This window comes from Lepisosteus platostomus, chromosome 12 (assembly GCF_059453375.1).
Source record: "Lepisosteus platostomus isolate fLepPlt1 chromosome 12, fLepPlt1.hap1, whole genome shotgun sequence".
Taxonomy (NCBI): Eukaryota; Metazoa; Chordata; class Actinopteri; order Semionotiformes; family Lepisosteidae; genus Lepisosteus; species Lepisosteus platostomus.
This window is the reverse complement of record NC_142622.1, coordinates 9,172,076-9,194,825: the sequence shown is the minus strand read 5'-3', so window position 1 is coordinate 9,194,825 and position 22,750 is coordinate 9,172,076. Positions and strand designations below refer to the sequence as shown.

Genomic DNA, 22,750 nt, shown 5'->3' with positions numbered 1-22,750 from the left:
AGGGGTTGCTCCTCACCAGTGTGAACAAAAAAACAATACAAAAGGTCCGACATAAAGTGAAAATGTATATCTAGCGTGTTTATCTGCATTCCTCGAGTCATGGAGTATATGCAGTACATGGTCGTGCATGATTGAGTACATCGCTTGTTTTACTTGATTGAAGAGGTGGTGCACCTTTTCTCACAAAAGCATCTTTTGAATGCATCCATACATCCAAGTCTTTTCTAACCAGTGCTTCATATTCAGGGTTGTGGGGGAGCTGGAGCCTGTCCTGGCAAGCAATAGGCGCCAGTCCATCACAGGGCAGAGAGAACACACACACACACACACACACACACACACACACACAGCAGGGCCGACCACCGTGCAATCTGTGATCCAAATTGTCATGACAGTTTTTTTTAGAAAGCCTGTCCTGGCTATGTTCTGTGTATATCATTCAAAAATACATCTTTGTTACTATTTTTGTCATACAAATAAAAAAAATAATGCCACTCTGGTGCCCACCTTTGAATGCCCCCGACTCCAGTATATCCTCTTGATTCGCCTGCTGTAAGGTCCTCAGGTGTCTCCAGAATCCAGCCAAACCGTGATAATCCAAGTTTTAAATTTGGTTTTGTGAAAAGAGCTTTCTTTAAGATTTTATGCTGTAGTACATTTAGATTGTATAAACATCTGTTTGTTAGACTGTATGCTGGTTTGGCCCAGAGGTGGTTTTTTGTAGTTTGTAGTAAGTACTTACCCATAAACGTGCACCATGTGCTTTAAAAGTCATGCATCATTTGGTTACTTTATCCAGTTAAGATTTATAGTTCACATGTCCCATACATCATGAAACAGTGCATCTGAGTGTATTTAAGTGTATTTCTGCTTTGATCAGAAATCTGTCATTCTGATCGCCATAATATGTGGGATATACCATATTTAAAAGTACACTTGTAACATCTTCTTTGAAGATTTTTTTTTAGAAGTGCTGGTTTCAGTTCATTTTTACATTTTCTTTAAATGATTGTCAATTTGTGTTTATAATTGGCGCTCGGCGACACCTCCCTATTGTGATGTACACTTGTCATTCAGACTCTGCGTACTCTCTTCAGTTGCTCTTTAACTGTGACATTATTCTTGCCCATGTACTGGTACGGGTATTACAATGGAGATGTGTTCAGGAGGCAGCAGTGGGGAGGAGTAGTTGGGGCTCTTTGTCTAGAACTGAAAGGTTGTGGGTTAAAATCCCAGGCGAGCACCTTGAGCTAAGGAACTTCCCTCCAATTGCTATGCTAAAATGTTCAGCTGTATACATATCTATAGATGCTTCATTCTTAATGATATTTAAGGTCTTTCAAGTTAATTCTAATAGCTTATCATCCGGAGCCTGGACAGTATTATTCAGTCAATGGAAGTCTGTTTTTAAGATGTATTCTCATCGGTACAGAGGCGTGGCTGACTTGCTGGCCTGGCCTCGGATGCCTTATGGAAAAACCATGCCAGTGTGTAGCCTTGTCCGTTCCCTGTAACATCATGGGCGGTTAGTCACAGCTGTGCTGCGAGTTCAGGAATGTGCAGAAAAGTAATAAGCTACGGCACTTGCGCTTTTTTTTTCCCCTTGATCGTTCTTCCAGAAGGATCACCGGAGAGCTCAACCACATCCCCATTCTGAAAGCACTGTGTGTATGGAAAAGTGACTCCAGCATTTCATGTTATGAGGCAGAGAAGCTACAGAATTTAAGCCAGAGAGCTGCTCAGATATGTCTATGCTGCCGACTTTTAAAATGGGCCTGCAAAAGAGGGGGATTGCCGCTATTGGGGAGAAGATGTTTCTGAAAACAGGACTGATGTGCGTCATTAAATACAAAGCCCTTAACTACAGCTTCTCTTAATCAGCAGACCAGCTAGAGTATTTTAAAAGGGAACAAAATCCTCTTGGGAAAACTCCAAAGGTATCAGCTGATAAAGAGGTGATATTTGTCTCTTTACCTGTGACGCTAAGTATAGTAATAATAATAATAACAACATCACTTTATTAACCCTTTACAATTTCTTGCATTAGGAATTGTCTTTTCGCATAGTCAGAGCGCAGGGTCTGCCATTGTACAGCGCCCATGAAGCAGTTGGGGTTAAGGGCCTTGCTCAGGGGCCCAACAGAGTAGGATTCCTCTGCTGGCTGCGGGATTTGAACCGGCAACCTTCTAGCCACAGGCGCAGATCCTTAGCCACAGAGCCACCGCTCCGCCCCAAACAAGTATTACACTTAACACTTAAGGGCAAATGAGGCTTTTAATGTGGACCACAGATGCACTTTTCTTCTGATGGGCTTCGCAGCTTGTGGTGCTGAAACAGCATTTTGTCATGTTGCATTTACTTTTTTTCTTGGAAGGGCGTGGCGAGATCTGTCCTCTAGCCTCTTGGGTGTTGCCTGCAGGCTGTGGATTCCTCACAAACTGCACATTAGCACAGGTGATCTGCATGGTTACAAAAATTGTGTAAGTCTGCACAAAAATGTTTCTGTGTTGAGAAAACAGCCAGCAAGATGCATTCCCATGACTAAATCTCCCGCGAGATGATTTTGCTTTAAGGTTTAGTTTGACAGTAATCCAGATAAGTCAGCCCAGCTTGTTCTAATTACTTGTCTTGACCACAAGCACTCTTCAGCCAAGCTCATTAGTGCACTCCTGATTTAATTCGCCCCACTGATGCATATTGTCCCTAGACTGAGGTTAGGCACAGGTGAGCTCTTCAGCGTCCAGGGAGAATTAGAACCAGGAGCTCTTACTTTTGGAGGGCTGCTTAAATGCAGGCTGGAGCTTTAGACATGTTCCTGACAATCGCTGCAGCTTTTCTTTAACACATTTGCAGCAGAAGTGTGGGGGTTCTTTCAAGGTGTTTTTTCAGAATATCAAGAGCAACGGGAACCTGGGTTTTTGCCTACATTTCTCCCAAGGTTTTCTTGGATGAGGCCAATGAAAATGAAATCTTAAGATCTCCAGAGAAATTACCAGTCAGTCCAGGTGTTTCACTGCAGCAGAAATTCAGGGATGCTGTGAGATTAAAACAGCACTCTACAGTGATTGTCACTGATTGGTCTGGCCGGCTCATCCCTCCATTTCCCAAAACAGGATGCTGGTTAGAAAAACTCTGACAGGAATTAAGTTAAATTCCCTATGGACATTTAAATAACTTGAGGATGTCTTGCTTTAGTAATTAACTCCAGAACTACTTTCAGACCTTTGACAATTAAGTGCCCCAAACTAAATGTGGTTGTTAGTGTCTCCAGTTTTAACCCCAGACATAATATCTCATCCCTGCCTTTTTCCCCCCCTGACATGAGCTTGGGCACGAGTTCCCAGCAGTCCAGGGAACACACAGACATCTAATATGCAGAAGATTTCAGTTTTTCAAAACCCCTCTAGGAGGTGGGAAAAGTTCCAGGTCCACTCAAATCCCAGCAGAGAGTCGTCCCACGATGATGAGTATGAGAAACATTGGCTGGATCCTTACAAAGATGTTGCTACCCTCTTGCAGTTTTGGCCTGTCCTTCTGTATACGTTTTCTTGCTCTGTTGAAGTGGCCATTTGCATTTGGTCAGTAGCTCATTGATCCGAGCGTCTCATCCAGTCCTTTCTTGCAAAAAGCCATGGCATTGACTTTGACCACCTGGCTAGGTAGCTTGTTTCACACTCCCACAGCCCTCTGTATAAAATAATGCTTCCCATTTTCAGTTTTAAATGCACTACTGTGTAGTTTCCACCTGTTGGTTTCACTGTTTATTCTGCCTTTGTGGGTCTAGAATACTACTATCAGGTCCCCTTGTCTTTGCTCAAGAATAAAACACTTCAGTTCATTTAACTTGTCCATGTGGGACATTCCTTTAAGTGCTGAAATATATCACACTTCTCAAGAGTGATTCCAGAGAAGCAGTATTTTTTGTAACATAACCAATTTTCTAGATGGGGATTTATTAGTGTATTGTATTACATATAAATTACATTCTCCACTTGAGCTGTATATCCTTATAAAATAGCTTTTGTTTCTATTGCTTCCCCACATCTAGATTGTCAGTATGAGTATCCAAGTTTTTTATTTCTTCAAGCTCAATTTCCCATATTTATAGTTTTTCTGCCACCTGCATGCGATTTTCTACATCTGAATTAAATGTCAACTGGCAGGTGTTTCCCCGGTCTTGATTTCTGATTGCGTTTCCTTTGCAGTTTCAGTGTTTGGCAGTACTCCTGTCTTTATATCATCTGTGCTCCTTACTAGTTAGTGCACTGTATCGTACCTAGCTCAGTGCTTCCAAAACCCTTTCAGCTTACACTGTGCTTAACCTCCCAAAGTTTGCGGGGGTCATCAGATGAATTTAACATCCGCACGAATGTTGCAAGAAAATTGCAAAATGGAAGAGACTACAATTCCAATGAAGTATTGGACTTATTTTCTTAAGTGTATTTCCATGCAAAATGTGAGCTTTATTAGGAAGTTTAATGTTTGGTTCTGTGTGGGAAAGCTATGCAAAGCTCTTGATTAGGGCTGGGCGATATGACCACAAATCAGTATCACGATAATTTCACACGTTTACCTCGATAACGATGAATTAACAATTTTTTGAAACCCTTGAAATTATAGGATTACATGATAAGCTGAAAGATCATGTTTTAAATTCGCAAAACTATTTAAGTTGCTCGTGTTACATTTGGGCCCAGAAACGTTTTTCCGACGGGAGTTTAAATCCGACTTCTCTTTTCTCCTCAGTATCCTGTTTGCTGAAGCCAAAATAAGAACAAACGATCGACACTGCGTCCTTTTTAGATACCAGCTTGTCTTCATTTGTACTTAAGCCATCCCCGCCTGGCTGGGGTTCTGCAGAATCGCTCGTGTTGTCTCAAGCCCGGCACGCTGCTTTGTGTTTGGATGAAGAACGGAGGTTAGACAAGGCAGAAGCATGTGACTGGATAAGACAGCTGGGTGTTGTAGTTTTTTAAGGGGACCGCTCATGAAAGCACACAGTGGGGAAAGCTCTTACCGAACATACCGACCTATGCAAAATTAGGTCAGTGAGAGATTCTCAACGTCGGTATCGGCAAATTTTCAGTATATCGCCCAGCCCTACTGCTGATCCACACCTTTTCTCTTAAACATGCTCTCTTCCAACACTCTGGCACACAAGCACGGCCTCACTTCATGTCTGCAGGAGTTGGGTACAAATGGAATTGTTCACGCTGCTCTGCCTCCTGGACTGGTAATGAATTTCAGGGTGTGGGTGTAACGATCCATCATGGGACCTGACTGGTCCCGGTTCTGTGGGAGCGCTGGCAGCCCGAGCCCCAGGGTTCCTCAGTGGTGGCTGTCTTGCTCCACTGGGATGTACTGACTCTTAGAGCTTCAGTGCTGCAGTGCTGAACCTCCTAGACCGCACTGTCTTAAATGGCAGAGGCCATAGTCGCCACCTGCCGCATCTTGTATTGGTACAGCGTTCCTAGATATAAACCTAATCCATTGCACACTGGGAGGGTGTCAATTCCAAAACTGAAAAAAAGGTTGGCACTACATTAGTAGTGGATTTTATGAATGTTATTTTTTTTTTGCCCTCCTTCCTGGGTTCTGGCCCAGCAGATTTCTTAGAGGCGTGATGTGAGGGGTCTGTAAAGACACCAGTGCTGGGGTTCTGCGTGCAGGGCCAAGCAGGGGGACCCCAAGATCAGATACTGTCAGCATTGCTGCTGGCACTGCTCTTAGGCTTCAAAACCCAGCAGCTCGCACCTTCACCCTTTGTGAAGGAGTTCAGACGAACCAGTGAGCTGAGCAAGGGCACCATTATCTCGGGACCTACAGTGGAGCTAGAACGTTTGTGAACCCTTTAGAGTTTTCTGAATTTCTGCATAAATGTGACCTAAAAGGTGATCAGATCTTCCACCTAAGTCATAAAAATAAAGAGAACCCAATAAAACAAAACGCACAAAAGGATATACTTTTTCATTCATTCATTGATCAGAATGATCCAACAAGTCTTTGTCGGGAAAAGTATGCGAACCTGTGCTTTCAGTAACTGGTGTGACCCCCTTGAGCAGCAACGACTTCAACCAAACGTTTGCAGTAACTGTTGATCAATCCCGCACATCGGCTTGGAGGAGTTTAGGCCCATTCCTCCTTACAGAACTGCTACAACTCAGTGATGTTGGGGGGCTTTCTTGCATGAACTTCCCGCTTCAGGTCCTGCCACAACATTTCTATCGGATTAAGGTCTGGACTTTGACTTGGCCATTCCGAAAAGCGAAATTTCTTCTGCTTCAACCATTCTTTGGTAGACTGACGTGTGTTTGGGGTCATTGTCTTGCTGCAAGACCTACCTTCTGTTGAGCTTCAGGTCACGGACAGATACTCTGACATTGTTATATTTTAAGCCAAAAAGTTATATTTTCAACTCATCCGTCCACAGAACATTCTTCCAGTAGTCTTCTGGCTCATCCCAGTGGTCTTTAGCAAACTTTAAACGGGCAGCAATGTACTTCTTGGAGAGTAGTGGCTTCCTCCTTGCTATCCTCCCATGCACGCTATTCTTGTTCAGTGTTTGCCTGATGGTGGACTCATGAATACTGACATTAGCCAGTGTGAGAAAGGCCTGCAGATCCTTAGACGTTACCCTGGGGTTCTTTGTGATCTCCCGGAATATTATACGCCTTGCTCTTGGAGTGATCTTAGTTGGATGACCACTCCTGGGGAGAGTAACAATAGTGTTGAATTTTCTCAGTTTGTACACTGTCTGACAGCGGGCTTCACAAATCCAAAGTCTTTAGAAATCATTTTGTAACCTTTTCCAGCCTGATGAGCATCGACAACTCTTTTTCTGAGGTCCTCACAAGTCTGCTTTGATCGAGGCATGGCATGCGTTCACGAACCTGCGTGGTGAAGACCAGACTTTGGTAGTGAAGACTCAGGTTTATGTTTTTAAATGGGGCAGGGCCACCCAAACTCACACCTGATTGTCATCCCATTGATTGACACTCCTGACTAATTATCCCCTTTAACTGAACTGATAATCCTAGAGCTTCACCTACTTTTTCCGACAAAGACATAGTGTTGGATCATTTTGGTCAATAAATGAATGAAAAAGTATATCCTTTTGTGTGTTATTTGTTTTATTGGGTTCTCTTTATCTATCCTTATGACAGATGAAGATCTGATCACATTTTAGGTCAAATTTATGCAGAAATTCAGAAAATTCTGAAGGGTTCACAAACTTACTAGCACCGCTGTAAAGAGTGCTGTGAAGAGTAATTGTAAAGCAGGGGTGGAACGAGTCAAACCTGTAGGCAGGATCAAGCATTATTGACCAGGGACAGTGTGAGGGGGCTCCCTGCCGCTCGACAGGGAGACGCAAGGTAACGCCCAGTGTGAGGAGCGATGGCGTCGAGACTACCTACCGATTACAGAGACAACTGGGGATAGCGTCCGATTGAGCGTTTAGCAAAAGGGGACAGGAATGGCGAAACTCTTCGCTTTTTGCTGCACTTCATTTGTCCTGAAATGTTCTTGTTTTTTTTCCTCCCTTTGTGCCTCATGACTTAAGCGAAGGGAAAGTAAATGTTGAGGGGGTGGAGGGTGGGCGTGTCTTGAGTGCGTTACCCCTCGTGTCTTGAGTGCGTTACCCCTCGTGTCTTGAGAGGTCAGTGATGGCTGGAAGCCGGGTGGGGACACGCGCGGATCCAGCCGCTGCTCCAGCGTGGACGGCTTGGAGACGCTCCTGCGGCACCATTGCATCTTGCGTGGCGTGGAAATCTCGACCCCGCCTCTGAGTGGCGGACGCAGGCGCGACCTAGCGTGCATCACTGTGGCAGTGTGCGTTACCATGCCATGCGGCTGACTTTTAGTCCTGTCGCGATGGTAGCTGAGCCGGTGTTGGGGTCACCTGACCTCTGAGCCCTTCCCTATGGGAGAGGAAAGCTGTGGTCAGCAGGGGGGGGGGCAGGAGGAGCCCACAGCACTTTGCAAGAAAACAAAAGGTATCCTCAGGTGTTTGCACCTGGTGTCATCCTGTTTGCCTTGATGCCCACAATGCCAAGGCAGCCCCAGGTTTACTGAAGATGCCACCTGATGCAGGGTCCAAGTGCAGGAGCTGTTGTACAGCTATGCTGTAAAGGCTTAGTCTTCATCCTGTTTCCTGGCTCTGTGTAAGAGGTGGCAGTAGGAACAGCAGTGTTATATGATAAAGCACCAGTGTCGGCTGACATCCATGGGGATGCTCTGTGCACACTGGGGAGGCCGAATGCTGACACAACGCCTCTGTGCTTTCCATGGGAATGCTTGTTTGCGGAGACCGGGCTGCTTGGCTGTTTCGATTGAAAGGGGAGCTAGAGTCAGAATCCATGCTTAGCCTCTGAGTCACTGTGCCCTTTGCAGATACACCATGTGATCTCCCAGCGTGCTGGAGAACTAGCCTGAGCCAGCTGAAACCGATGTGGCTGAACTCTCCGGCAGCTAGCAGCCTTCAGTTTGCAGACGCTCAGACTCGACAGTTTTTCAAACCGTAGTCCCTGCCTTGTTTTACAGTGCTTCAGATCAACATTTCAATACCCTAGTAAGCATTCCTGAGACGCATGGAGCACCCTTAACTCTCCAATCCCCTGTGCTCATGCACAACCTTACAGTGTTTGAAACTGCAGATTGCATCTCGGTGATCATATGAAAGCCGGAGTGCCGTTACAGAGTGTACTGAGCCTCGCTTTGTTCAGTGTAAACTGATTTAATGGCATGACCTCCTGTAATTCTTCCAGAACGGAATATTTTCTTTATTGATAATTTCCCAAAACTGCCAGCTGTCATTGGTTTAATCTTAAACGAGCACATTCTTATTTGTACAGCAGTCTGTTTGTGGCATAATATTTGACTCTAAAGGACAGGCCTTATAAAAAAAAAAGTAACAAACCTTATGAGCAAGAGGAAGCCTATTTGCATGTCTGGTCACCAAGTAGCTTAATTTTCCTGGTGTTCTATCCTTGTCTAAGACATTCCCGCAAAACGATCTTCAACCCCAGCCTTGTTAACAGCGTTTCCTACTTCCACACTGAGCTGACATCAGTTCTGAAGTCTCTGTTCATTGCTTAACAACAGATTTTCATAGCGGTTTGTTGTTTTCCATTACCGTGGTGCTGTATATTGGCTGTATGATTGTACGTTTACTGTTCAATTAGCGTGCCTTGAATTTACACATTTTTGGTTGAACACACCTCAAGTATCTGTACCATTTCTTAATTTAGGACACTGCGAGTTCCTACACTTTATAATAGTTTATATTGTATGTCTATCTATAATATATAATTATAATTAACATTATATAGATGGTGTACGCTGTGAATAGCATTGGTAGGGTGTCACAACCTTCTGGATGATCTTGGTCTGTGTTGTTCCAGCTAACATTCACCTCCTGTCCTTACACGCTTGCTCAATGAGCTTCATTATTTTTGATAACGATCAAAATCCCGGAACGTAATTCACTGCCAAAAATTTGGGAAGTCCAGCCAATTTAATGTCTGTTTTTTTTAACACCTTTTCTTTAACCATTTTGAGTCTGGCACGTTTAAAATTCGATGAATAAAGCTATGAAAGAGTACAGTTCAGTTGGTTTAATAATAAACTGATTAGTAACATCGGATGAGGCAGGTGGGGGCTGTCCCTGGCTTGTGTAAACCCACCTTGACCTCGAGTGTGGCGCTCGGCTCTGGCCTCGCTCTGCCTCGTCTGTGTATCTTCTCTCGTGGGTGGGCCTTGTCCTTTGGGTCTCGGCTGAAAAGCGTTTTAGTGATGTGAAAAGAGCTGCAGCTCTGGGGAAGCGCCGCAGAGTTACTCTGCAAGAGGGTAGTTTTAGTATTAAAGAACTGCATAGTGTAATTCTGCGTAATTGCAGCACTAACCATAACTCCCAACAGTTGTTAAGTGCGAACGTGCAGTGTAAGAGTGCGTTCCTAAATCAAGAACTGCCAGTATTTTTGGTAGTATGAGGTGATTAGCAGGAGAAAAAAAGCCTTACAACCCGGAGGTTTTTGAAAAGAATGCTTAAAAGGCGGTTGCATAATTTTATTGAAAAACAAATGTTGTCATTTTCAACTAGCTTTTGAAATTGTTGGCTTTTATGCTACATTCTGTGCCCAAATGGTGGTCGCGAAGAGAAAGTTGTGTTCTTTCTCAAGAGGATAAATCCAGACATCTGCAGTCTTGGCATTTGAAGGCTCAAAGGATGCTGTGTGTTGTGAAATCACTTTTTCTTGAGCAGGTTCTCTGAATATTTTGCCACCACATACTCAGATCATGTTTTTGCATACCTTTGTAAATGTGGCAAAGCAGAGGACATAGTTCACTGATACTTGGTGAGACATGCAGTAGATGTTCCTGGATTGTGTCCAAGAGCAGTTCCAGCTCTGCGTTCTCTGTATTTGTCAGTCTGCTATCTTTTTACAATAGTGGGATTGGTATCCCTTGTGTGTGGTTTTCCTGAATACAGTCTACTGTGACTCCATTGACTTTGCAGTCACAGCCCATACAAGATAGGCAGGCTGATGCAATTGACAGCAATGCGGAGAATAAACTGATGCGCTTCAGCAAAAGGACACGGGTCAGTTGTGATCCTTTCGGGTATCATTACGTTGGCTCCTTCGGTTATTAGATGGGTAAAATCAGAGGATGAAAAAGAAGATCCCAGGAAAATCAGTTTGTTTTCAGTTGTTTTTATGAATGTGTTCGTGGTTATTAAAATCCCTAAGGCTGCTGTTGTCAGATTTGTGCTTCCCCTTGATGGAGACAGCAGTGCTGTATACTCTATATGAGTCGAGGTGGAGATCTGACTGGCCACGGGGTGTAGCGAGTGTGATGTGTACTTGATTAGTCCGCAGACGCAAGCATTCAGTGCAAGATGCTTAACAATATACGGGTATTATAGGCTACCCTTAAATCTACACACTTGGAACAATTATGTTTTGACCTCTGAAGGTGATTTGCTCAGATAGATACATAAGAGATCATTTGAAACAAAAGCACCAACGCTGTACCTCTCAAGGAGCACTGCTGGCCATTCGTGACTTAATTGAGCTTGTTACATTTCTCAGTTGATCAAAACGCATTCACCCATAAGTACTCCTGTGCTTCATTTGTGCGCATTGAGGTAATGAATAAGAATTTCACATTTCAAGTAGGGTACATTACAGATGTTTTCTTTATTATGTTCATTTTCAGGGATAACGGGAATGTAAAAACATCATGGCCTGAGGTTGTTTAGAAAAATGTGTGGAACGTGGAAACGTATTCTATAACTGGAACCACTGTTCTAAGTTTTGCTTATTTTTTAAAGAAACGTAAAAGTTCAGAAGCATGAGTTGGGAGGAAGTAACATTTGAATGCATTTTATACTGTCAACTTCCACGAGTCAGGTTGTGCAGGGTTTTTTTTTTTTCGGAAACCTAAAACCTGAAGACCTGATCTTTTCTGTAAGATGTGACCTTCGAATATTGGAAATATGCCTGTGTTCAACTCACGCGGCAATTCTTCATTTGTCTTTGCAGGCTCTCTTGGACAAGTTCCTGATTCCCAACGCTTCCCATGCAGAAAGCAAAGTCTTCTACTTGAAAATGAAAGGAGATTACTATCGCTACTTAGCTGAGGTGGCTGTTGGAGAAGAGAAAAACAGTAAGAGCTCTGATCACGTGCATCTGACGCCTGGCCTGGGGAGGCTATGTGGGCAGGGAGGGGGGCAGGGAGATTTCTAATGATATTTCTGGGAATGCAGCAATTTTATTAAGAGATAATTTTGCAGAACAGCTATTACAGCAAGGAATAATACAGTAATGAGAAATGCATTAATTTTCAACGTGTTAGTTTAATGTTTGCTGTTGTCCCTGATAGTGTAATCCAGTTTAGCCAGTATTGATGAACCCAGTATTTCCAGATGTTTAGTCACCCCATGAAGGCTGTGTCCAGCTGTTGGATCCCTCGCTGTGAGAGCCTCCTGTCTAGACATAAATACATAAATGGTCATTGAATAAGTCCTGTTGAAGGAGGTTTAACAAACCAGATCATCGTTTTATGTGTGCCCGATAGAAGAATAGATCAGAATGTGCAACAGAAAGACTTTGGCTCTGTGAGCCTGTTTTGTTAAAACAAAAAATGGGTTAAAGGAGAGCCGCATCACTGCAGCGCCCTGAAGCAATCTGACAGTACAGCCTGCAATCCTATGGCCCCTGCTGCTTGGCAGCTCACTTGTTTGGCACATGTTCCTTTGCCCCTTTGGTTATAAAATATCCAGCACTTAGATTTTGTCAGTACTTGGGCTGGGGGGAGGATGAGGAAGAGGTTCCAGAATTGTAAGTGTGAACAAAAAAGGATGAAGGGGGGGAATCTGCTCTAATTTGGGGAAAAAATCAGCCTTATTTTAAAGGGGCTGTATTATATTACTATATTCTTCTTTCACGCACATGGATCGGGAAGTCATTCTACACCAGAAAGTGCTGCATTTTTCTCGAGAAGAGGGAATGTTAGGATTCGCAGCTGTGAATCATGTGCCACGAATACCCCCACCCCCCCCCCTAGAAGAATCCGACCAAGCAGCAGAACTCAACCTCTCCCAGGAAACGAGGGATTGGGACAAGCTGGAACGCGCCAAGTGTGAAAGCAAGGGACGCTATAAGAAACTTAACTCTTGGTCTGATCCTTCTGAGGCTCGGCACGTCATACGTCATGGAGGATGGGCTCAATCACATTCCTTTAGGCTGGCGATTCATTGAAACTCCACCCGGCTTTCATCTGAGGCTCATTTAAAGCTGGCTTCCCACTTGTCTTGCCTGCAGCAGGCTTTCTGTTAGGCCATTTGAACAGATATTTGTAGTGCATACTGTCGATTTTCCTAAAATCTGTATAGAGGTGCACTTAACTAACAGATTTTTCTCAATTGTGACTACAGGCTATGAGAATTGAGCAGTTTTTCTTTTTAGCCGAGGTAGCAGAAATGAATGTGATCATTCATCTTGTCCCTGTGCTTTGAAGGGACTTTGAAAGCCAATCTGACTGGGAGGCTCATTTTGTAATATTATTGTGACATTTATCTGTGATAATCATGAGTGAGATTAATATTGTTGAATCTAATGGAGTTTTTATCCTAGTATAACGCATTGTAGAGTCTTTTTTTTGTCCTTAGCTAGATCCAAAAGTGTCAGATTTCAGAGAATAATACTTTTCGTAACTTATGACGCATACGCATGTGTATTTTCCTAAAAACCGACGAGGTCCACTTCATCAAAATGAGATTTCGGGGTGATCCTTGTGAGGTACTGTGCGTATAGACTGCCGACGCATGGAAGACCAGTTTGAATAGCCAAGATCGCCCGTCCTCTTAATAAAACTCCTGTGGGGAAGGATGCAGTTTTACCCCCTTTATTCAAAATACAAAATACTTGTCCTTTTGTCTTGGAACTGACCTGTGAGCTTAGGTTTTGTCCGCAGCTCAGATGTCTTTTGAGTACAGTGTCCCAAAGAGGCCGTCTGTGACTTAGATCCATTAGGCTTGTCTTGACACTGAAGTAACCCAGTTCCCTGCTGTGAAGCCTTTCCAGGGCTTCCAGAGAGGAGGACTCCACTAGTAAAGGCGCTTACCTGAGTGTAGATTAAGCTCTGTGATCGCAGGCTTGAGACCAAGCAGGATTCACTAAGCGTGTAGTGGAAGTTCCCCCACACCTCCTCACTCTCCCCGTGTGCGGTCATAGGGTTTGTAGAGGACACGCTGGGCAAGGAAAAAACAAGCATTTGCTCTTCCAAATCTGCAGCGTGTAACAAAAATTGGCAGTTCGCAACTTTACAAAAAAAAAAAGCTTTCGTGATTTTCTGGGATTCCACTTAACCTGCTGAACTTCATCAAACCTTCTCGTTTTAGTCTCTCAGGAGACAAAGCAAAAATTTATTCGCAAGTGAAAGGTCATCTTGGAAATTAAAAGTACTTGTGGGGACCAACTTGGTTTTTACAGCAGGGGCTGCTGGCAGCAGTACAGCTGGAACACAGTTCAAGTGTTGCATCAATTTCACAGTTACTCTGGGGCGATTTATGGCTCATGCCATTAAAGTCTTCTCGTTTTGGATTGTTGGAAAACGTGCCATTTGCCACCATTTTCACCACTTAAGTTCAGTGGTGCCATTGTGCTTTGTGCTGTTCTGTGGTTAAGGGGATATTCTTCGGTGCAGACAATCCATCCCCAATTTAGGCAAGGTTTCTTTAAAAAATCATAGCTGTTCATGCCCTTCCATTGTATGGAGACACAGGGAAGACCACCTAAATATCCATTAAGGAACTTTGAGATAGTTACACCATCACGCAAGCTCTCTGTAGGTAGTTGGACTGGGAGGATTGAACTCAGTGTGGCACACACAGCTAGAAGCTGGCAGGTTCGAAACCAGGGTGCAGTGTTGCTGCTGTCCCATGGAGTATAAGCTGCTTATATAAGACTGCTTCAGCAACATGCCCAGCTGAATAAACAGGTACAGAAGTAAGTCGCCTGAATACAAGCTAAATGAATAATAAACTTAAAATAGATAAACAGTTCCCTTTGTCTGGCTGCTGCAGACTACAATCGGACCATTGTGTTCTTCAAGAGGAGGAAGTGGGACGGAGATGTTCTTATCAGAGGAAATATTAAAAATGTATGTCCTAGGCTTTGAAGTTCGTGGGGGGAAAGAAGCACCTTAAAGGTTGTAGGTGTACTTGAGTATCTTACTCACCAAAGCGTAGTAGTTTTAGACCAGGAGTCTTCGGACAGCTGAATCACTTTTCAAATCCCCACTGAATGCCTGTTCTGTAGTACTGGGATTTTAAGGACAGAGTTGTTCGAGCTGTGCAAAGAGATGATCACATTTTGCCTGGCGCTCTTTTCCCTATTTGTTACTCATCTCCAAAGTCCAGTCTGTTGTGTTTTAAACTGGTGCTGTTCAAGTTAGCTTGTTACAGTTGGACTGTACAGTGCTCTTGGACAGGGTGTGCTCACCAGTCATGGATGGCATTTCAGGTTTTGAGTGTGGGTGAAAAGATCTCATCAACGATGCGGTCTGGATACAGCAGCCCCTCATTGTTTGCAGTCCTGAGGTGTGCTCATCACTCTTCGGAGGAAAGCTAGTGCACTTAAGAAGAGTTCACTGCTTTTACCTGCCTTAGTAACATATAAGCCCAGGCTTTTGTATCTAAGTCTCTCATTCCTCAAATCCCCCCCCAATGCCACAGCCTGGATTTGACTGCTGCTCATCAGAGAATGGCTGTCTTCCAGCAGTATTGAACAAATGCTGAATGTGCGTACACCCCAGAATCTGCTGCATCCTGCTGTGAATTTTCAGTTGTTTGATTTTGACAAGAACTTGACGTTCAGAAACAAGGGAAGGAATTTCGGCCCTTCGTGCTCTTTGTTGCTGCTTCCAGATTGGGAGTTATTCTCATTCCCATTGGAAACCACTTCAGCTACAACTTTCTGACGGAACAGCAGCAGAGTCTGAGTTAATAGTATGATATCGCAGTTCTCAAGCTCCACCTAGCTGATATTTGGAGAAATATGTTGCCCCCACCCCCCTCCCCCATAAGAAATGACATTTTTGTTTCTTGTTTCAGAAACATTAATTCTGTTTTAAGTTATGTGGCAACGTCAAAGGCACTGGACTGAGTCAAGTGAGCGCAGTAAGCAAATGGGAGGAAAAAACACTGTTTCTCTTCTCTCCACAGCAATAATTTCGAACTCGCAGCAGGCCTACCAGGCAGCTTTCGACATCAGCAAGAAAGACATGCAGCCCACACATCCCATTCGCCTGGGCCTGGCCCTCAACTTCTCCGTCTTCTACTACGAGATCCTCAACTCGCCCGAGCAAGCCTGCTCGCTGGCGAAAACGGTAAGGCCAGGGCACTGGGCGTGCGCAGCCTGGGGTTCAAGCAGTAGATGGCGCAGCTGAGCTCACATCACCCTTTTCCCTCTTTTTTTTTTCTCCACCCCCCAAGGCGTTTGATGAAGCGATCGCAGAGCTTGACACGCTGAACGAAGATTCCTACAAAGACAGCACATTAATCATGCAGCTACTGAGGGACAACTTGACCGTAAGTACAGGGCAGCGGCGGTAAGGTCCGGCGGGGTGGCTCGGAAGGAGTGTTTTGATCCATGGTTACTTGAAGTGTGCTATTGCTGACTTCAGGGGAGTTTTTAGTTCTCTCCTCCTCTTTCGGAGAGTGGGCTCTTCTAAAAGTCATTTCAGAGTGGGTCTTTGCCTTTTGCATCCACGTCGGACACCCGTGCTGTTGAATTGGTGTCTTGTCCTTAGCATGAAATGCGTGCTGATTCTCTGTCAGCACTGTTGGTTTTGCCCAAAGATGTTTAGATCATACAAGTAGAAATTCGAGCAGACGGCTTCCTTCCTTCCCCTCTGTCTTGCTCCAGAGCCTTTTCACTTTGCCGTCTCTCTGCACACAACTGTGATTCCCTGCTAACTGGCTCGTAACGGTGCGAGCTTGCTTTGAGAGTGACTGGTTGGCATGTGGACTCAGCGCGTCTCTCCCCCGCAGCTGTGGACCTCGGACAACCAGGGCGAAGAGGAGGCCGAGGACGGGAAGGACAACTGATGGCCGGCCCGGCTCCCGTCCGCTGTCATCCCTGTTTGTCGACGCTGAGACCGCCTCATCCAGCTGTCCCGTACCGTACGACTAGTCTCTGTTTCGGTTCTTTCACTCACGAGCTTTCTGTCACTTTCGTTTCTGGGAGGGTGAGCGGGCGGGGAGAAGGAGGTGGGGGTGGGGGGTTCTTCCATGTGTGAGGAACAGCAGGAAAGGGCCCATGGGGAAAATGGGAGGGCGTTGTGGGTGGGTGGGGGTGGGGGGGTTGGAAACGCCATTCTGAACACTGGGGAAGTTAACGTGTTTAGTCAGAGGGTATGAATTTATATATTTTATATATAAATATGACATTTTAAATACTTGGCATACTTATTTCGCCCATCTGTGGTTTGCTGTAAAGCCCAGGAAGAGGAAATTGGCAGAAGGAGAGCAGGGAGAGGTGATCCAGTGGCTTTCTCTGGGATGGGCAGAGATCACATTCCATTAAAAACCACCGTTTGCTCATGTTTTTCATTTGGAGTGACTTGCAAGTGATTTTATCTCCATGTAGAAAATAAATCACGAGGTATAGAAAACCTAAGAGAACAAAGCAAGCAATGTAAAGATTGATACTTGATGAGGTTATGGTATATCAAGCAGAGCAGTACGAGTATCCCATGTGCTTTATGTAGTTCTTTTTTCAGGTAGGGTTTTTATTTTCCTTTTTCTTTTTTTGATACTTGCCTAAAATGCATGTGGCTAAGAAATAGTTACTGGGGAGGTAAATGGAGGCAGAGGCTGTCTGGCTAGCTTTGTTTAATGTCTTCTGGAGTTTCCATACAGAACACCCAAGCATAATTGTTATTTGGAGGGGGAAAATGTAATTTCATGTAAGTGAAATAAAAATTAAATTAAAACCTGTTGCCATTTTTTCCTTTGTCTTGGTTTCGTATCTGGCTTGGCCTTCTCGATAGGAGAAAACACGCGGCCCCGGTTATGAAAGAAGATGAGACTTTTATTGTAGCTGTTACTACAGCTAACGTGCGACTGTGGTCAAGTTTGCAATCTTTCGCCTGAAAGCACCAAAACTGGAGTCGTCACATCCTTACAGTTATTTACATGTACGGCGACAGTGGCAGGTCACCATGCTTCTTCTCTTTACGTTAATTACCCACTGTGCAGTATTGCTGACTTTCAGAGGCGCACAAGCAGCGAATAACCCCCTTACGTGTGAGGATTGACGGTTTCCTTTATCCCTGCTGATCGTAGCATCTGTTGGTTTTCCATTCTTAGAAATCCTCCCATTACAAACTTTCCTCTGCGGAGAGCTACAGCGTTTCATTTGGCTGATGCTTTTATCTAAAGTGACCTACATTTGCACCCGTTACGTGCTGTGTATTTTGCTGGAACAATTTAGATGAAGCACCTTGCCCGAGGGTACAACAGCGGAATCTCATCTGGGATTTGAACCCACAACTTCCCAGTTATGAGGCCTTAACCCTGACCACTGCTCCACACTGTACAGTACAGTGCCCGTCGTTGCTGTCCTGTTAGCCGAGGCTCTTGCAGGGAAAGTAAGGCAGATGTCTTCGCTGGAGCCCCTTGAAATATAATGGCTTTGAAGATCCGTGTAAATTTTGCTAATGTGAGCAGACTTTTCTGCATCTACTGCTCATGTGCGTCTTGCCTCTCTTGCATTTTTTTTAGTCTCGGGGAAAGCGGAATGTGAAAACCAGTGCTGCCTCCAGTGCATTTATGGGGCAGCATTGTGGTGCAGTGGTCAGGGTAGTGGAAGATTATGGGTTGTCATCCCAGGTGAGACACTGCTTTTGTATCCTTGAGTAAAGTGATTCATGTGAGTAGTTCTAGTAAAATACCCAACTACATTGAGGTCAAATGTAGTTGTTTTAAATAAAAGCATCACCCAAATGACTAAGGCTTGTTTGCGTTGAGGCTTCTTGTCCCTCTGCCTTAAGAGGCTCGGCTGTCCTCAAGGACCAACTGGTGTGGGAAGAAGTGGAGGCGTTGCCGAATTCTGCAGGCACATGTCTGTCTCATAGGTGTCAGGTTGCTGTGGGGGTTGAAAGATGTGGACGTTGCCCTTTGCCAACTCAGCTCTATAAACTAGAAATCCACAAGAGGGATGAGGGTGGTCCTGTAACAAATATCCTGCTTCGATCATCCTGCTTCAGTAACATCGGAGCAGAAAAAAAATGTGCCATTGTCTTCTTTTTTGCAACTACTTTTTAAAATGTCCTTTAAATACCGTTGAAAAATGTAACATGGTGGGGGGGGGAGACAGATGGTTGGTCCATTTCAGTCTTTTCATCTTTTCAGTACATGTCGACTCAGCAGAGGTGTGAATGCTTTGAAGGAACAGGCCCACAGATGTGAGATGCGTACCTGTATAAAGAATGCATGATGTGTGGTAATGCTGTAACCACACAGTGATGCACTGATGAGACGATGAGACACAAGCTGTAAATGAATGGAACCACACCCCAACTAATTCACTGTACTTTTCCAGAAATGTTCAGAAAGTCTTGGTAGTTTGGCAGTACTGTAGTATGAACATAGCACTGAGCCAAGTGTCCACATGCTGGGCTGGACAAATACATGTATGGCAGATGTGTATTTCCTGTAATCCACTAAATATATGTTGAGAGAGAGAGTGCCTTAAATAGGTTAAGATTAACTTGTGGATTACAAGCACCTCGGGTAGACCGAGCTGAGATCTTGCTCTTGTTTTTCTCCTATTACAGACCAAACTCATTGCAGCTAGTAAGACTCCTCTGAAACAGCACCGTCAGCGCGGTATGAGACTTGTCACTCACTCGCCGTGTTCAGAGTAGCAGTGCCACCAACTGGTGAAAAGTCCCCGTTTTTTCCTCTTTATTTTGTGGTGTAGGCGGGCTGTTAGCTGCACACCCTTCAGAGGAACAGTAGCAGCCATGTCGCCCTGCAGCTCACAACTGGCTATCCACTGAAGCTCAGCGGGTGTGAGCCTGGTCAGGAGCTGGATGAGAGACCTGGGAAACACTAATGTTGCTGCTGGAAGAGGTGTTAGTGGGGCCAGCAGGGGGCGCTCACCCTGCAGTCTGTGTGGTTTTTAGTGCCCCAGTATAGTGACGGGGACACTGTACTGTAGAAAAGCTCTGGATGAGATGTAAAACCAAAGTCCTGACCCTCCATGGTCAGGGATGTTTCTTGAAAAGAGTAGAGGTGTTACCCCATCTCCTGGCCAAATTTCCCCCTGGCCTTTACCAATCATGGCCTCCTAATAATCCCCATCTGTGAACTGGCTTCATCACTCTTCTCTCCTCCCCGCTGAGAGCTGGTGTGTGGGGAGTGTACTAGTGCACTCTGGCTGCCATTGCATCTTCCAGGTGGGGCTGCACAGTGGTGGAGGGGATCCCCATTACCTGTAAAGCGCTTGGAGAGGAGTGTCCCTAAAAGCGCTATGTAACAGTAAGGAAATAATTACTATCACAGTTCTCAGCTGGGCCACTGGCTGGCGGTCTCTGATGCCTGGAAAGGTCCTCAAATTTCACTTTCACACAGGAAACGGTGCAGGCTGCAGCTCCCAGAGTCATTCAGGAGAAGGGGGGGGCGGGGATGACCACGATTGCCAACGGTAGGTTCAGCTCTTAACCAATATACCCAGTGACGCCCTGCAGAGAGCTCTTCTGTCTCATGCCCTTCGCCGAGATAAGGACCCATCCAGCCTGCCCCTCTGGACTAACCCCGCCATTCCAAAGCTCATATCCGGCAGGAACCGTGTTCCTGTGGGACACAAGTTGACCCTTTTGGCGACCTGTCCTTTTCACTGGATCCTGCCTGTGCCACACCTCTCCGGTTATGAAAGACATGACCCAGACTCCACACAGGGGTCAGCGTTGTGGAGAAGCTATTCTGGAATGGAAGGTGGGTCCGGGGTTTCATTGGATTTTTAAGGTAAAACGGGAAGGAGTCGCGCATGCACGTTTTTGCAGGTGAAACCTCGGGGTAGTCTGTGTATATCCTATACTCCATACGTTCTGTCTTCTCATGCAAAAAAAAAAAGACCCATTGATTCAGGTTCTTTAAACCATGAGGGAACAAAAGTTGTTTTTTTTTTCCTTCTTCCTTCTTTCTCCGGTTCCCAGTGTCATAATGACTCAGCCCCCTTCCTGCGCGCACCCTTAATCCCTGCCTCCACCCTGTGACTCACCTGCACACGTCTCCAGCCATGGGATCGTCATGGGCTCCAGCTCGCACACCTCTGCTACACGGCGAGAACGCGGGCGCCCGTTCGCAGCAGGAGGAGGGAAAGGCGAGCCGGATGTGGGCTCTTTCTCCTCCCCGCACCCGGGTCGGGTCCTGTGTTGGAGGAGCGGACCGGAGCTCCGCCCCGCGAGTCGGCGTGAAGCTGATCCGGGGGAGACCGGCGCCCCCCGCCAGCGCCAGGGTGTGTCCCGGGCCGGCTGTGCTCGCAATGTGGGCGCGGCGGAGGCCCAGGTTGCTGGGGAAAACCCGCAGCTGCCTGCTGACTGCGCAGGAATTCCTAAAGAGTGAGAACGGTTTTTATTTTTTACACCCCTTAAAAAAAAAAGACCGTTGCTGGCGTCCCGTGAAAATGCAGAAGCTGACGGAATCAGACAGGAGGCTGGAGCAATCGAAACACGGGCTCCCGTGTGACTCAGCGGGCTGGGAAAGGCACTCGCTCCGAGAGCCTGTGGGGTCCAGTTCGGATTCTCCACCTGCACTGCACAGCGCTGCCAGGGGGTGGCAGTGTCGCCCGCTCCACGCAGGACACTTGGGTTCTGATTTCATTGCGTTGCCACCGCAGACCTGAAAATACCACCGCTTCCCTGTTTGGGCAGATGGCCGTGGCCGTAGTCTGTCAGATGTCCCACTGGGAAAAATCTCTATTGCTAGGACGCTGTCGTATGTTTATGGAATTTTGGCCTTGATATCAGTTTCCTGTACGCTTTTGCAGAAGTGTATACAGAGCCAGGCCATCACAACTCTGCCAGTGCCCGGCCAGTCGCTGGACAGAAAGCCCACTAATTACGCACAGGCTGCAGCTGACAAATTCCTGGTAAAAAAGAAAACTCCCAAACTCCTGGGAAGCTGGGAAGGGACTGCAGTCTTACGGGTCATGAGTGGGGATGGGATTTCGGCTGCTCCGTGTGTCCGGGTGTGCTGCTCCCCTCACGTAAGGGGCAGTGTGCGTTGCTGTGCTGTTTCAGTCCCGTGCCAGGCCCGCAGGTGGGGCTGGGCGGTAGCGTTGCGGACAGCACCGCTGCGCTGCTTCAAGGCTCTTGGGTCCTGGGTTCGTTTCTGGACTGGGCCGAGTAGCGTGTTGCGTGTTCTCCATGTGTCCAGCTGCATTTGCATCAGGTGCCCACTTTTCTTCCACTTTCCAAAGGCATGCTAGCTAGGTTACTTGGTGTCTCTCAGTTTGTCCTAATATAGTATAACGGACTGATGTCTCATCCAGGAAGCCCTCTGTTCCCATTATGATCACCGGGTTGTTTCTGGAAGTGTTGTTCCTGAATAACCATTGCTTCTAGTTGTCATAGACATCTCGGCATGCCTCGTAACTCTTCAGACCGGGGTTCGGAATCCTGTCCAAGCTATTTTTTGTCAGAAATAAAGGAATGTTCTAGAGCACGTGTTTGCCTGTGTATACAGTATGCACGGTACACTGTATATACACTGGAGAGCAATCCTCCAACACCCATGTACCCCTGAATCCTGTCTGTAGGCTGTTGGGTCTCTCTGGGCTTCTGTACGGCATACAGACACTGTAACGAGTCCTGCCCCACAGCGCAACTCGAAGCAGGCGTTGGTCTTTCTCTCTGGTTCCAAATACTGCAGCTACACAGCACCACAGCTAACCCGCTGCGGCGCTATATAGGAATACAGCCATCCGTTGCCAGCAACTGTTCAATCCGATACAAGGCGCACTGAGCTGGAGACAGAACGGCAGACCAGGAGCGCAGCAGCGTATTGGGATAGTAAACCGCCATGTCACGATAGTAGCAGCCTATCATGACAGCGTGTTCTGCGTCACAGCAGCGGCAGCATGTCGCAGTAACAAAACAGACACGATACGTCATGTCACGATACGTCATGTCACGATGGCAAAAGGGAGATACATTTCAGCCAAACATAAAAGCTTAC

At 45.9% G+C, this 22,750-nt stretch overlaps 1 protein-coding gene and 1 long non-coding RNA gene across 2 annotated transcripts in view; one reads left to right on the top strand and one right to left on the bottom strand.

Annotated features, from left to right (window-relative positions):
* ywhaz (tyrosine 3-monooxygenase/tryptophan 5-monooxygenase activation protein, zeta polypeptide) overlaps positions 1-17,499 on the top strand; it is a 24,126-nt gene extending 6,627 nt beyond the window's left edge. Inside the window, exons 3-6 of the mRNA XM_088600816.1 lie at positions 11,544-11,667; positions 15,728-15,891; positions 15,998-16,093; positions 16,556-17,499. Of these exons, the coding sequence (XP_088456942.1) occupies positions 11,544-11,667; positions 15,728-15,891; positions 15,998-16,093; positions 16,556-16,612 (441 nt within the window). The 3' untranslated portion in view covers positions 16,613-17,499. The remainder of the gene's footprint in view (positions 1-11,543; positions 11,668-15,727; positions 15,892-15,997; positions 16,094-16,555) is intronic.
* On the bottom strand, positions 11,838-22,750 carry LOC148651035 (uncharacterized). The gene is made up of 2 exons (XR_015925638.1): positions 20,793-22,750; positions 11,838-11,990 (listed from the first exon to the last, which is right to left on the bottom strand). It is a non-coding gene; the product is annotated as an uncharacterized LOC148651035 (long non-coding RNA).